At 54.8% G+C, this 16,287-nt stretch overlaps 1 protein-coding gene across 1 annotated transcript in view; it reads left to right on the top strand.

Moving 5' to 3' along the window:
* Positions 779-16,287, top strand: part of RNF220 (ring finger protein 220) — a 244,589-nt gene continuing 229,080 nt past the window's right edge. Inside the window, 2 exon segments of the mRNA XM_003482102.4 lie at positions 779-1,042; positions 7,507-8,242. Coding sequence (XP_003482150.2) covers positions 7,618-8,242 — 625 coding nt within the window. The 5' untranslated portion in view covers positions 779-1,042; positions 7,507-7,617.

The raw sequence follows: 16,287 nt of genomic DNA, 5'->3' as shown, positions 1-16,287 counted from the left end.
TAGTGATAATATTATCTCCAAAATTGATCTAAGGATTAAATGAGATTATGTAAAGACATTTAGTCCCACAGCCCAGCTTCTAGAAGGCACTCAGGGAATGCCAGTTCTCCATCCACTTCCCTATTTATCTTTCTGTGTGTGGTAACTTAAAGGATGATATTGAACTCTTTGAGAAGAAAGAACTGTAACTATTCACACCAGTATAATTTTTTAGTCTCAAATCTGGGCGCTGAATGAGGCCCTCTCCACCCCCTCCGCAAATTATAGTGTTACTTCTATTCATTTATTATCTTATTATAGGCAAAGCCCCAGAGAAGCATTCCAAGAGCAAAGCGATAGGTAAGATTTTTCTGGAAAAAGACCGAGTTTATGAGGGAGCCAGCATTTGGGAGGCATTTAGCTGCAGTGGGCGTCAGTCTTAAAGATTTAGCCATTTACTCTTGGTCACTTTTGGTTCGAGAGAGAAAGAACAGCAAACCATCCACTGAGACCTTGCACGCGTGGGGGTGGGGGTTACACGTGAACAAAAGCAGGCGCTCTCTTCAGCTTCCACCATGTCTCGCGACCCTAAGACTTTCCAGCTCTTTCGTGAAGGCCAGCAGGTCTGTTCTCCAGCAGTGTCCTGGCTTTGGACTCCATTTCCCAGAGTCCCTTAGTGCCCTAATGTATTCAGTGCTCAGAGTGCCTGTATGTGTGTGAGTGTGAGAGAATGTGTGCGTGTGTGTGCGTGCGCGCGTGTGTGTGTCTCCGAGTCCCTGGGAGAGTGGAGGCTCATTCACTGATTAGAGCCAGCGCTGAGAGGCAGCACTGCTCCTTCTCTCACACCAACCGAGTCTCTTGATCTGTACATGCAATCCCAGGCAGCTCGCGAGCACAAACCCGGGGCCAGCCGCCTGCTGCTGCTGCTGCTGCCGCTGCCGCCGCCGCCGCCGCCGCTGCCTCCGCCGGCTCTGCGCGCCCGGGACTTTTCATGCACCACACTCACCGCCTCCTTCGCTCCGCGTCCTGAAAAGTGCGACCGGTCTCCCAAGGAATTTCCACGGCAAGTAGCGACCAGGAAGGGGTGTGGATGTGTGTGCGGACGCCAGAGGGGTGGGTGCGAGGGCGGCGGGGTTGCTCGGGAGCCTGGCTAACTTTCCGGGTGCGTTTCCTGGGGATCCGGGCGGCTCCCCCCACCGCCGCCCCCCGGCAGGGGCAGGGGCAGAGACCTGGACGGGCGCGTCTCAGGTCTGGGCGACGGTGCCTGCCGGCATCTGTGCCCTGCGCACTCCGTGCGCTGCCTCCCTCAAACTTTCGTCTTGAGTTTTCCTTAATGTGTTTTATTTGGGGGGTGCGAGGGGGAGGGACCAGACGCGGGAATTGGGCAAGTGGGGAGGGCGAGGGGGCAGAGGGAGCAGGGGAAGGGAGCGGGACTTCTTTTCTCCATCCTTTAAGAAGCCGCATTCCCACTTTGTTTGGGTCGAAGGCGAGCATGCCCTCTCGCCCAGCTCCCCTGTGGATCCCGCGGTGATTTCCGGCGGGGCCCCGGCCGGGTGGTACTCAGCGGGGAGCCCGAGGCGGCGGGCGGGTCGGGGAAGGGGCTATCCGAATGAGAAAGGACCCCGACCGCCGCCCCCCCACCACCACCCGGCTGGCCCGGCGGGGCGCCGGAGAGAGGCTGGAAGCCGGGGCCCCCCGGGGCTCGGCTTACTTTCCTGGAGGGGGTGGGGGGTGAAGGGCGTGGAGGGGTGGGGGTGGGGTGGGGGAAGCCGCCGCGGGCAGGAAGGAGGCAGGTGCTGGCCGGGAGGTGGACCGCTCCAAACGGAGCGGATGAACTCCCCGCTCCGCTCGGCCCGCCTGCCTGGCCTCCGAGCAGCCGGACCCGTGGGGGGTCTCCCGGGATTTTCGGGGCCGGGACTCTCTCCCAGCGGTTCTGCGGAGCAGGGTGTGAGGCTCGCGGTACAGACAGCGGCGCGTGGCTCTTTTTTAGTTTTATTTTTTATCTTAGATCGGCCTTAAACTGAGTAACAATTTCTCTTTCTCCGACTTGAGAACAAAACTTTTCAGCGAGCACGCCGGGCGCTGCGGTCCTGCGGCCACCGTCGCCGCGCTTGTCAGCCCAGCCCGGGCGGAGCGACCCTCTCTGCCCGGAGACCAGCCCCGCCACCGCGCTCCCAAGGCTCTGGCCGCCCCCCTCCCCAGCCCCGGGCTTTTCAGGGCTCGTCCTGAGCGTTTCGCCTTTGTGCTTTGTAAGGGAAAGCCTTTTCTTCCAGGGCACAACAAACTTGGGCGGAGAGCTTCCGTGTGGCCCCCGAGCGAGGCCGCCCACGGTGATGAGGCCATCCGAGGGGATGCCCGGCCTCTCCTCCACTCCAGGAACCCCTCCAAGCGCTCCAGGCCCGGGTGGAGCCCGGCCGGCCAGGGTGCGCGCGGGAACCCCGAAGTAGCGGGGGCTTTGGCTGCCCAGAGGCAGGGGAAGAGCTCTCGCTTCCGTTCCGAACGCGCTCACTCGGGCCCTGGCCACGGTTCCAGCGGAGGACCAGGGCCCGAGCCCCGACCCGGGCGCGCGTCGCACCGCGCGGGCGCATGGAGTGGGGAAGCTTGCAATGGGACTCAGGCCTGCCGGGCCGGGCGGGCAGTCCGGGGTCTCTGGCCCGCGCCACCTCCTGCCCAGGAGCAGCTCAGAGGCGCTGTCGGCCCACGGGCGCTCTCTGCCCACGATGCCCACCAGCCAAGTCTCGCCTCTCGCTTCCGCCCCGGACTCGGCTTGAAGGGCAAAGGGGAAAGAAAGGAAAAATACAGAGGAAAAAAGGGCGGGCTGGGGGGAAGCGGCGGGTCAGGCTGGAGGGAACAGAACAGGCAGGGGTGCCGGTCTCCTCCTCCGCGCGGCTCGGGGCTTCTCGCTGCAAATGGAAAGGGAGCCAAGGGGGGAAAGGCAGAAAGAGCGTCGAGGAAAAAGGATGCAGGCGTCTTACGTGCCTGGCCCTCCCGGCCCGCGCAAACCTGGCGAAAGTGGCGTGAGTTCGCTCGCGGTACCCCGGGGCGCGGGGGAAGGCCGAGGACGGGGCGGCGCCGCGCCGCCAGTGACAGACGGGGCCGGGCGCCGAGCGAGCGGGGACACACACCTGTTCTGCAGGTCGCGCAGTGTGGGGCGGCCGAGCTGCCGCGGCCCGAGAGGCAGAGCCCTCCCTCCCAAACCCCAGGCCCGCTGTCCCGGGACCGGGAGGGCCTGGCTGTCCCGCGCCGGCCCTCATGCAGGAACCCCGCGATCTGGGAGCCGGGGGGCTGCCCGCCGAAGCGGTCGCGCGCGGCGGCGGCGGACCCCGGGTCACCCTCAGGGCGGGGCTGTTCGGGGGCACGAGGTCCGTGGACTCTGATCGAAGGCAGCCTCTCCGAGCCCCTGCCTCGTGGGTGCTGCCCGGCGGCGGACCAAGGCCCGTCGCACTTAGCGGGTCTTCCCGGCCGGCGCCCTGGTTCCCCAAAGTTACAAACAGATGTTGCAAGCGGAGGTCGTTGCGAACCAAAGTATTCTTTGTGCAAAGCCACCCGCGAGCTGGAGGGAGAGCTCAGCCCGAGGACTGGTGGGCACAGCTCTGCATTGGCCCTAAGTTTATGTAGGTCTCGCCTTCACTTCTTCTCCCTCCGTTTTCCCTGGAAGAGTTGGGTTTTCCGGGTGAAGACTCTTGGCGGCTGAATTGTGCCCGCGCTCGCTGAGCTGCAGCCCCGCGGCCCCGCACTCTCGGACAGGCCGGTCGCTCTCCGCTTCGTGCCCGCTGGCCAAGCCGGGCCTGAATCGGGGTCCAAACCTGGGAGCGACCCTCGGCCACTTCTGAATCGCTGGCGTTGGCCCCAGCCTTGGAACCGTGTTCGCCTTCTGCTTGCTGAGCTCGTGCTGCTGGTGGTCAGAATTTCTGCTGGAGCAGTGTGTCCAGATGCCACCCCCCCCCTCCCGCCCCGGGCGTTTGGTGTGCGGGAATTCTCTTCAAGCGAAGAAGTCTGTGAACTTAAAAAAAAAATCTTTCCTGAGTCCTTCAGAGCCCCCCACCGCCCTGGGCCCATGTCCCATTGTTCTTTGCTTTTTAAGTTGCCTGTTAATTTTTTAAAAGTTTATTTATGCAAAGGAAAAATATCGTTTCATTTGTTCTATTATTTTAATTCTTGCCTTTTGGAAACGGTTCAGAGACCACAAAAATGTCACCTGTTGTAATAAGCAGAGGAGTGTTGTGTGTGCGTTTTAATTGCCGGCAGAATCGTAGTTTGGTGGGCGTTCAGAGCTTGGGCTCCGGGAAAGAGGCTTTTGCAGCTTTCTTTGTGGCAGAGTCATTTGCAAGTGGGTTTGGCTCCCGGCGGCAGCAGCAGCGGCAGCAGCCGCAGCAGCAGTCGCAGCAGCAGTCGCAGCAGCGCCGCTTCCTTCTACGCGGATCCCAGGCGCGGGTCAGGAAGCCCAGACCCTGGACAGGGCTGGTCCGAGGCGGGGGTGGGAGGCGGCCCGCTCTCTGAGACTTTCTCTCTGGCTTTCGGTTTTTCAGGGCGAAAGAGGCTGGTCCGCGCCGCCGAGCGCCGCGCATCAGCCCAGCTTCAGACATGTTCACGTTCCCAACGCCAGCTCCTTCGTTTCATTTGTCTTGGTTCTGCATGTTTAACCACGCAATTAGTAATCTCCCTAATTATTCAGTTAGCCGGCGTTTTGTAATCACTTTAAACCAGGGTCGGGTGTGTGATTTCACAAACAAACAAACTCCCACCCATACAGCCCCGAACCAAACCCATCACGTCAAGGATTTGAAATTTTTAAAAACTCAATATGTGTTGGTTCCCTCCGTCCAACCTCACTGCCTGCCAGACAATTTATTTAGCTTCGTGGATTGATCCCTCCTCCTTGTTTAGTTAATTCAACAAAGACTTTTTGCAATCTGTTTGGAGTTTGTCTGATGCCGTGGAAAAGTAGCTGATGATTTATTTGGTTGCTTTTCGATTTCTGTCTTCAGCCCTTCTTTCTCCTCCTTTCAGCGGGGATGTCAGCTGTTATTACTTCCTATTGATCCCTTTGCAAAGTGAGAAGTGAACTAAAATTAATGTCAATTCCACTGCTCGGATCAATAGCTGGAGTTATTTTAATCTGGATTTGCACGAAGTGCTAAATTAAAAAAAATCAGCATAGAGGCAGAAAAGTAACAGTTACTTACTTTCCCTTTGCCCGGTTCTTTACACTCACCCAAATGCTCCATCAAGCTGATTATCTTACAATCCATATTTTTTTAATTAAGAGGGTCAGTTAGTTTTCTTATTTTGGGGTCTGTGTTTAAACGCATGACATTTTGACATTGGGAGTGTATTAACTATAGATTTTCATAATGACTGTGGTCCTGCTGAAGCTTCTTCTGTACAAGTTGTTCATGTGAGGAGGGGGCAAGAAGGGAAAGGGAAAGGAAAAGCAGCACTCCCCCTCCCCCCACGGAGACCACCGCCCACGCAGTGGCGTGGAAGAGTTGCGGCCTGGGAAAATATTGCTGATTTATTCTCAGTGTAATGAAGTTTCAAATGAATAACCAGGTTTGAGTGATTCACCGTGTTCTGTTGGAGTGTCCGGTGCTGTCGCCAGATTACTAATTTATGAAACTCATTGAACATAATGAGGTGATCCAGGAAGTAAAAGGAGAACGTGAATCCTCTGGGTGATGGTTATTTTGGGGGGACAGCATTCCTGCCCCCCCCATCACCTTTACCTCTTTCTCCAGCTTGCCTCCTGTAGCCCTGCTTGTTTGACAGACAAGTGGGCCGTTAGGTCTGTCCTGAGGAGCTGCTTAGGACCCTTGGAACCAGCCCTGGACCCACTTTCGGAGCATCCATGTTGCATGGCCATTAATCTGACTTGGAAACAGCCAGGCGCAGGATTCCCAGCCTTGTCAGGCTCACTGGCTGTCCTTGGCAGATCATTCCCTGCACGGCTATAACTTGACAGGAAAGTTATTTAAAATTTGGAAGAGAGAAAAATCCTTTAATGTGAGATACATAATCTGGTAATTTAGCAATGATGTCTCTAAGGAAAGATGCCAAATGAGGAAGCAGTCTGATGGTGTGCACTCATCTTCCCAAAATTAATAACAGTCATTGATGTGTCGGCTACAGGATGGGAGAAGGAACTCTCTGTGCACTGCACTGAGCAGGGAGGATTCATCCATTGCCTACCTGAGGTCTCTTTGACGGAACAGCAAGGATACTCCATCTGGGTGGGGTTGCTGCTGTGTTTTTTTTTTTTTTTAAGGGAGGGGGTAAATTTTATTTGAGACAATTAGTGGGTATAATTGGCAGCAGATGGTGCTTTGGGGTTACACGTAGAGTTTCATTAAGTTTTTACTTAGTGTATATTTTTGAAGCTAATGAGTCCTAGCATTCATCTCATGACATCCTGACTTACCTATAGCCCTTCCTCCCCACCCCCGACTCAAAATACATTTTGAAACAGCATCAGTGGCTATGAAAACGCACAACCGAGATCTCAAAGGGAGATTGGAAGAAGTCTTTCTGAACTCCACTTTCTTCCAGCGGCCTTGAGCGGACCTCAGCTCTGACTGGGCCAATAAGCGGAGGGAAATACGTCAGCAGTGTTGTTAGCATTTTGCTCTACGTGTTAATGGCAAAATGCAAGGCGGTTCACACATCTGCTTAAGAGTGAGTGCATCAGTAGCCGAAGTGACCCATGCGTTCTTCGCTGCCCCCGGAAGACAGACGCTTCTAGAGAACATATGCCAAAGGCACCCGTGATGTTTTTAAACATTGTCAGAGACACCAGACACTGTTGATGCAGGTTTTGTTCCTTGTCAGAAGAGAGAACGCCTGTGTGGTTCGAGAAGGCTGTGGATCAAAAATAATGCTGCTGTTGTTTCTTCACGGAGCACTTCTTTCTGGAAACAGTCTTAGATGACTCATGATGTGTGTGTGTGTGTGTGTGTGTGTAGTTTATCCACGCGTACAGTCTGTACCGACTACCACGCAGCAATGTTCAGGGTGTAGACATGCTTGATTTAGGGGTGTCTCCGTCTCGGGGCATTGTTAGGGAAGATGGAGAGGGCGTGTGGATGTGGGGGGGGTCCTCTGGGTAGAACCTGGCCTCTGTGTGAACGTCAGCCTTGCCCTGAGTGGGGTATGCAGGTGCAGGCTCTTTAAAATACGGGCCCCACCTAATCTACTGGGGGACTTGGCCTTCCAAAGCTCATTTGCTCAGGGAATATTGTATTGGGAGGTTTTATGATTTTTTTTTCCCCGTTGCTGGGCTCAGGCGCATTTCACCCGGAACGTGTAGGGACCAAAGTCAGCTACGCGTACATCACAGTAAGTTGTCTATTGATTTTCCTGAATGAAAACGGTCTGCTGCTGCTGCTGCCCACTGGCTCCTAAAGCCTGTGCGTCTCTTGCCCGAGCGTCCGCCAGCCAGAAGGATGGTGTTTCCATCACTGGGGGTTTCCCTTTTTTTTTTCCTCCCCCTGACCTCCCCCCCCTTTTCTTTTCTCTTTGCTGTTTCTACAGGTCTTAGACGAGGATGATTCCCCAGTAAGAGTCCCTGCCCTGATCCCGGGTGCCGCTCCCTCCCAGGGAAGACTGCTTCTTGTGTGACACCGGCCGCAGAGAGAGACTCCGATGGACTTACACCGGGCAGCCTTCAAGATGGAGAACTCATCCTACCTCCCCAACCCGCTGGCATCCCCGGCACTGATGGTCCTGGCGTCCACGGCCGAGGCCAGCCGTGATGCTTCCATCCCCTGCCAGCAGCCACGACCCTTCGGTGTGCCTGTCTCTGTAGACAAGGACGTGCACATTCCCTTCACCAACGGTTCCTACACCTTCGCCTCCATGTACCATCGGCAAGGTGGGGTGCCGGGCACCTTTGCCAACCGTGATTTCCCCCCTTCTTTACTGCACCTGCACCCCCAGTTTGCTCCCCCCAATCTCGATTGCACCCCGATCAGTATGCTGAATCACAGCGGAGTGGGGGCCTTCCGGCCCTTTGCTTCCGCCGAGGACCGGGAGAGTTACCAGTCAGCCTTCACGCCCGCCAAGCGACTTAAAAACTGCCACGACACAGAGTCTCCCCACTTGCGCTTCTCAGATGCAGATGGCAAGGAATATGACTTTGGGACACAGCTGCCATCTAGCTCCCCCGGTTCACTCAAGGTTGACGACACTGGGAAGAAGATTTTTGCTGTCTCTGGCCTCATTTCGGACCGGGAAGCCTCATCTAGCCCAGAGGATCGGAATGACAGATGTAAGTACTTGGGCGCCGCCCTTCCCGAACCCCAGCGGGCCCTGCCTTGCCGTGTGTGCAACAGGTCGGTGGCATGTTTCCCGCTCCTGGCCACGGGGAGGCCGGCTCCCTCCCGTCGCGTGGCTGTGGGGCGCTGACATTTGCTTGTGTCTCGTCAATGGGCGTGGACGGTCGGGAAATGTTTTTCCGAGGGTAGCCAGAGGGCATGCCAGCCTGCTCTGCCCTTCCCTCCGGGGCACCACTGCCTTCTTCTCTGGGGACTGTCGCGGGTGGGGGGGGGCGTGTCTGCACCAGAGGGAATGTCACTTCATCAGGAAGGGTAGGTTCCTAGGGAATCTGGGGGGGCCTGGCCTTGCTGGCCTCGTTACGTTTGTGTCTCTGGTCTCGGGATTATTTTTTAGCTTTTCTATTGTGTCACAGCCAACAGACGCCACGTGATTTTATTTTCCCAACTCTCAGCCCTTGTCCACATCAGGCTGTTTTTCAGAGACGGACAAAGGTGTCGTCCATCAGCATAAAGCATTTCAAACAGCTGTGTTTTCCTTGCGGTGGTAAGGCTGGAAAGCCGACCTCTCTGGGGCTTTAACAGGTTTGCTGGGTGCTTATCCCAGGGCTCGCTTTCAGGACTAAGCATGGCCGGCCTGTGTGACGGCTCCGTATGTGATGCTCAAGCTACTGGTCGCTTCTGCTCCTGGACCAGCTTTCTCATCTTCTCCAAGGGCCTCGTCAGGCCCTGGCTCCCTTCACTAACAGTTGGAGCTACTCTTTTCTTGAAACGTGTAGACTAGAGTGTTGACCCCTGCCATCCTCTCTCCGCTAACGTAATCCGATGGGAACTGAAGCTCTTGGACTCTGGGTAGATCCCCCCAGAGCGGTTTTCTTCAAGCCTGGTGAGAATTTATGAACTGAGGGTGTTTTTCCACCCAACCCTTTGTTCTAAGATTTGCTTCATTTTATTTTCTTAAGCAAACGACACCTGAGGTTTGCTTGCCCCGCCTCTCTATTTTTTTGTGCTCCCATCCTCTCTATAAGCACCACCACGAATGCCATTTTTTTCTCTTCCCTTTATGATGCCGAGGAGAGTAATAGAGACGTTGCAGCTCTCTGCCCTGTCGGCACTGCTTCCTCAGGCTGTCTCCTTGAATTAGGCACTGTGTTAACTTTCCTGCGCTAAAAGGCATCTGCCTAAACCCAGCGTACCTTTTCAATAAAAGTCATCATAAAATCAACCTGCCTTGTAAATCCATCGCTCTTTGGTTTTGAAATATGTTGCGAGTGTGTCTTTTATGTCAGCGTCTGTAAGCCTGAGACCTCCCCACTTAAGGGAGAAGGCTGCTTTTGCTGTCTGACAGCACAACTGGCCGTGTTCTCTCTCTCTTGCTTTAGCCCCTGTTGCACCTTTTCCCTTTCTGTTCAGCTGGGCTGTGTGTGTGTGTCTGTCTGAGCGAGCGTGAGAGGGAGGTGATCCTGTTTGGGGGTTACCCTTGCTGAACAGGGACTGGCGTTGTGTCGGGCTGCTTTAGTTTATAGTTTAGTTTTCATTTGTCAGAGTACAGGGGATCAAGGCTAACTTTAATCTGACCTCTGGCCCAAACGGCCTGGGCTTCAGGTGTGTCGCATGCTGCTCCTTTTCTTTTCTCCAAATGAAAGTTGAAAATGAAACCCTCTCAAAACTCACATGGCAGCAAAGTAGCACGTGGAGATCAAGAGTCCTTTCTTTTCCCCTAACAAATCCAGCTCGTCTCCATTTTTCCAATTTTTTTTTTTTTACGCCCAAACCCCTATCAGACCCCCCAGAGCGGCAGCAAGCTTGTTAGTCGAGTCAGAACTCACAGACGTGGGTATCCATTCCCCTCCAAGTGTCAAAGCCATAACTCTTCTGTGTGCCTGGTGTGCATGGTGTGGGGGTGCCGTCCCCCATGGAGATGGGTCCCTTGCGCAGGAATACGCCTGGGTGGAGAAAAATTAAATGAGTCTGCCTCCCAAAGTGAAATGGGATTCTGACCTTGAAATTAATGGGAGTCTGATCAGAAGGGTGGGGAAACTTCTTTATGTCAAAATGCAGCGTTGTAAAAATTGGAGCCCTTTCCCCTCTCATTTGTTTAAAATATCCTTCCCTTCGTGTGTATCTTGTGTTCTCTGTTTTCTCTTCCACAAACATCAGCGCCCTGGGCGTGTCAGTGCGCGTAGGACGTTTGTCCACGCCCATTATCATCTGGGGCTGCATTTGTGACCGATCTTTAACGAGAAATAAAAGGTATAGCGTGCGTAGGCGGCTGTTAACCCTGAGATAAGCCTGGATTTGTGCTCCTTTCTCCTCTCCTGGACTTGGGGGGTGTAGCAGCCTTGGCAGGGTTGTACTGGGTCGCATTTGTGCTGTGGATTTTTAGTTTGGGGAAGGCTGGCGGCACATTTTTCTGCAGGGAAGGGTCGGAGAGGCTCTGTGACAAAGTCTGCCGCAGCTTTCTTGGCTCCTGTCATATGCCGATGTGTGTCGGAATATTTATGGTCTGTTTTATGTAAATACATATTTAAGGGCCGTTAGAAGGCCTGATTATTCCCACTAGATGCCGTTCAGGCCCTCCCTACAGAACCGTTTTGAAATAAGTAATATTTCTCAGATAATCGAGTGACAGTATACAAGCCTGCTTCCAAAGGGAGAGCTCGAGGGGCAGATGGGCCCGCGCGGGGGGTGGGGACACGAGAAGAGAGAGGCTAGGAAGTGTTCAGAGGAGCCAAAGCCGCAGCGTACAGAGGCTTTGCCGCAATTAACCGCGCATATTTTAGGGTTTGTAATTCTTTATGTTTCCTCTTTGAAATGGTTGACTCCTTTTTCAGTCCTCCTTATATATATATATACATAAAATATTTTTTCCTAAAATATATTTTAAAAGTTGTAATTAAACACAACAAGAAAACTCCTCCAGAAGCACGCAGCTTTAGGGTTTTGTCGGAGGACGGGGGTGAGTGTGGGGGCGGGGTGGGTCCCTTGCTTAGAGTAGAAGTTTTATGACTGAGTTGTAGGTCAATGAAAAATCGGTTTTACAGTGGAAACACTGACAGGTTTTACTGTCACAGGCACCCCCTGCTCACACACTGCGACCATCTGCAGCTATGTCCACATCGGAGGGCATTTGCAAGAGGGGCCTGCATTCATGGTGTCATGCACACGTGGTCTTTCCTTCAGTCTGGGTACCGAGAGGCAGGATTTCTTTTGCGATTAAACATGCATATTTGTAGAAAGAAATGTAGCTGCTCGGATAAAGTATCATCTCTCCTAGCGGATGGCTCCCGTTCGCTTGCCTGCTCGTCTCCCTGGCATCCCAGGTGATTCCTGAGGTAGGTGTTGGGCTCTCTGGAGAAAAAAGAAGCCTTGACTCAACAGGACTGACGTAAATGCGCCCTGGAAAAGGGGGAGAAGTATTTTGTGAGGAGCCGTGCGCGGAGGATGCACAATTCCCCAGGAAGGGGACTGAGGTAACTCCTGTTTATTGTCATTCGCTGAACCCGCTCCAAGTCTCCTTGTCCAGGGAAATGATGGGAAAATTTATGGACCAATTACAAATAGTCCATGTGTGTCTTACATATGAAGTGTCTACAGATATGTTTCCCAGGGCTTTTAAAATAAACATTTCCTCATTAAGGAAACTTTGCAACGAAGGGGAAAATAAGTATTGTCTGCTGCCTTGTGCTAGAATCTATATACATTTATTACCCCCTCAGCACCCTGGCTCTCAGCGTGCGCATTTCCCGACTGGTCTCTGTAGACCACTCCTGTGCCCAGTTCTTGTCTGGGTGACACAGTCTTTGGCCCGCCCGCCAGTCTATCCACTCGGCCCAAATTGGAGTTGGCCAGAATGCCTGCTCACCCTGAGGGCTGCGAGGGACCAGAACTGTCCCTGGAGAGTGATGGTGGGCCCTGCCTTCTGGTGCACTTCAGAGATGGGCACTGGGCACTGACCCCAGTGGCCCTCTTCCCTTGGCCCTTGCCTGTGGTCAGGCAGAGTCACAGGTAGGCAGGTGGCTCACAGCAGTTCCCGGGTGTTCTGCTCTGCTCTCAACTTTGATGTATTTGAAAAGTCATTCCAGTGTGAAAGTAGGCGATGGTCTTTGGTACTCTCGCGTGTGTCTTGACAAAGGCCCTCATCACTGCAGACCCTGTGTCCTAAGAATCAAATCAGCTGAGCCCACACAGGCCCAGGGCAGCCTGGAGTGAGGAGGGCCGGCTCCCTCCTGGGGGTGGTGTGAGGGGGGCCGCTTCCTAAGAGCTCTGGGAGGGGGCTGGGTGGGGACCCCGATCTGGGCTTGTAGGAGAAGTGCTCTTGCTGGGGAGACTGTGTGGGGGCAGTTCTCAGGTCACTGGGCTCAACTTCTGGATTGTAGCTGGAGCAGATGACCACTCTGAAAGGGTGAGCAAATCCCCAGAGAGACGGGTCAGATGGTCCCCTCTGTATTGGCTGTCCGGACTGCCCAGACCTCGCGGGATTGTGGGCTCAGCTGCTCCAGGAGTCCCTTTTCCCTCCCCCTCTGGGGCGGCTGGGGGCGGGGGGGCAAGAACTCCTATGATGTGTGGGGTTGTTGCTGGTCGTTCACTCCCAACACAGTCATGGAGACTCCTTTTCATGCTGCCGGGTTTAATTGTCTTGTTGGGATAAAGAAATGTTTGCACAGCTAAAGTGGGGCCGGGCTGGACCGGAGCGGTCCCTGATGGCTGCAGAGCCATCTGGCCCGGCTTGGCTTGGCTCGGGGCGCCGCTGCCCGCCTGCCCGCCCGCCGGGCGGCTGGGCTCGCTCCCGCTCCCGCTCCCGTCCCCTGCCCTCGCTCCACGCCGCGCCGCCCTGGTCGGCGGCTGCCGCCTCGCACGGCCGGAATGCCTAATCACCATGGTGAGAAAACGGACCCCGCAGCCGTCCTCCCTCCTCGCCTCGCGCCCTCCCTCCCATCAATTGTCATGCAGAAGTGATCCGGGCCGCCGGCTCCTCGCGGCCGCCCGCCAGCCCCTGGCCGCTCCCGGCAGAAGGGTGGCTGGTAATTGATCGTTTGGGGGAGGGGGCGCGGGGAGGCCTCGGGGCGAGGCCGGACCACCGAGGGGGACCCTTGGCTCCCTTGAAAAGGCCACCCCCGCCCCCGCCCAGCCTCGGCCACGGAGATGGCGTCCAAGTGGTTTCAGAAATGCCGGGGGCCTGGCCGTCGCTCGGCCGGACTCGGAGGCTGCGGGCGAACTCCGGGCGGCGGCCCCGGGGCCCCGCGAGCCCCGCGCAGCCAACGCCGCGGCGGCCGCTGGCGACCCCGACCCAAGCGCCGCCGGGTCCCCTACCCCCGCCCCCCACGGCCCGCGTCCCCCCAGTCGCACAGAGAACGGAGCCCCGGGCGGGGTTCGCGTTTGGCGTCTGAGCCGCCGAGAGGGTGGGATCGGGGCGAGGACGTGGGAGGGGGTGTGACCGAGGCGGGGGCGCGCCCCCGCGGAGGTCGGGGCGACCTGGGACCCGGCGGGCGGTGCAGAGGGGCGGGGGGCGGAGTGAGGAGGCGAGGGGACCCCGCGCGGGGAGGGGGCTTGGGGGGGGCGAGGCTGGGGGCGGGGGCGGGGGCGCGGAGGGGGCCCGGGCGCCTGGAGCAGGGAGGCCGGACGTGGGCACACGCGCATCTGGACCTAGCGTCGCCCTCGGCACCCGAGGACTCCGGAGGTTTCTCCTGTCGGTTGGAAATGTTTTCCCGGTGCTGTTTGCAAGGCCCGAGACTGCCTCGCAAGGCCCGGGGTTCGTGAACCGGCAGGATGGCCGGGGTTCGGGCGAGGCGAGTCGCCGTCGCCTCTGACCGACCGTCTGAGGCTCGCAGCCAGCACAGCGGGGCTCGTTCACGTCCGGGCAGTTTCTGGAACTCTTCCCACGGGAAGTTTTCCGGGGCTGCCTTCCGGTCAGCGGCCCCAGGTTGATTATTTGGTGGCCCTTTTTTGTTTGAAAACAAAAAACACACATTGTGTCCAAATAACAAAAGTTGCTCTCCCTCCCCCCCCTTCCTCATGAGGTAGGGAAGAGGAAACTGGAACATAGAATTATATTTTTATATTGGTTTTTCTTCTTGTTAACCCTTATTAACTAACCCATCTGGTTAAGAAATATTGTCACACGCGAACCGTAGCCTTTGTAAATCCTTGGGATTTGGAGTGACAAGACATTTAGTAGGCATATTTTTATGATGGTTTTTCATATTTTAACTCTTTAACCACATCCATCTGGTCAATAACTATCAGCACATGTTTGAATGTACGCTTTGCAAATGCTTCAGATTCAGGGTGATGATACGTTTTATTGTAAAACGCACATGATTTTAAGACCCAAATAACAGTAATTTTTGAATTTAAATATTCTCCTCAGACAGCATTTCCCAATGCCAGTGTATCCCTCTTAAAGAGGGATGAGCTGCAGACCTAGGGGTAACTTATTGCTATAGAGCCGCTAAAAGGCGTTAACATTTTAAAAAATGCCCTTTAAGTTGTGGCATTTGCGGTTCCACGGAGTGTGTTTTTGATACTTTGGAACCTCAAGGTGTTCCCTGCAGGGTGGGCATTTCTGACTCTCTCTTTCCTGAGGCAAGGAGAAGAAGTTTCTGCGAAAGAACTTTCACCTACCTAGTCTCTCGGTTACGCAAAAGATCCTGACCTGTGACAAGGGTTTGGGCCTGGAGAAATGAGACACTGTGGTGTCAGTAAACCCGGTAGATGCTGAGGAAACAGGAGTATTTCATTCCCTTCCAACCTTACCCAGTAGAGCAGAGTTTTCTGTTGTCTCAATCGCATTTTAGTTTTCGTGTTAAAACATTTTAGCACTAAACCAGTGCCCGTCGCAGCAAAGGGTTCAGAAAGTGTTGAGTATGGAACAGATTGACAGTGTGATTATAATCTAATTTTTACTTTACATGTCCATCAATTTGCCACTCTTCAGTCTTGCACTGGTCGAATCTGTAAGACTCTGCCCCATCCCAAAGGTGTAAAGGTTTGAGGAAAGAGAGGGAGAATTTATAGGCCTTGAGGTTTGAGAAGGACAGAGGTCGGTAGGGAGTTTTCCAAGAGATGGGTGCGATTACCTTCCTCAAATACAGATGTGTTCTGTGGCTTATTTTGATGAAAAAAGCTTTCTTGACAACCACCACCAAAATCGTTTAAAATTGGCCTTTCTCTCCTCACTCTGTAGACGCCTAAGACTGGATACTAACCCCTTCCCACACGTTTCCCCACACCATTGCGTCCCCTGTCGTGCAGTCCACAACTGCAGGTCTGCTCCGAGTGTGTGTTTTAGGAAGAAAAGTTTCTCCCTCCATCGAGGTTGGAGCTGGAAACAGACAAGTGGCGTGGGAGTTCTGTAGACACACACAGCCATCTGGCAATTCAGACATCGGGCCGTCAGTTTTCTCTGCGGAATGTGTTCTGATTGAAGATGACCTAGAGGAAATGAAAGTTGTGTTTTGGGGGGAGACCTGCTGCTGTGTCCAGTACATTCTGTGCAGCAGACGCGGAGCTCTAGGAACGTCTAGAGCTGCATGTGTGAAGAAGGAACCTTTTGGTCCAGTCTCTTGAGAAATCAAGCCCGGTAAGCCTGAGTGTGACTCACCAGACGAGGGTTGTCTTTTTCCACGGAAATTCATTTGCTGGCTGAGACTTATGGCTTTGCATCCATCTTAGAGCCGCAGACCGTCCGAGAGCTGCAGGGAGGGGGCAAGGGCCAGCCCTGGAGAGAGCTTTGCTTTATTTCCAGGTATATGATTCCCATTTAGGTGCCAGCTAATCCTGTATTGCTCTCACTTGACCTCACTTTCTCAGGGTTTGGTTTAAACTGAGTCAGGGTGGCCTGGCATCATAAATACCTGTTAGGGGAATAAATGCTGAGTCCGCCCCTTTGAGCCTCCACCGATGGGAAGGCACTGTACCATCGCAGTTGGGAGTTCGGCCTCTGGAATAAACTTATCACCCTTTTTGCTCACTTGCTCTGTGACCCTGGGCAAATTACCTAACTTCTCTGGGCCTCAGTATTCTCACCTGTTAAGTGGGA

The sequence above is a fragment of the Sus scrofa genome, chromosome 6 (genome assembly GCF_000003025.6).
Source record: "Sus scrofa isolate TJ Tabasco breed Duroc chromosome 6, Sscrofa11.1, whole genome shotgun sequence".
Taxonomy (NCBI): Eukaryota; Metazoa; Chordata; class Mammalia; order Artiodactyla; family Suidae; genus Sus; species Sus scrofa.
This window is presented reverse-complemented; position numbering and strand designations above follow the sequence as displayed.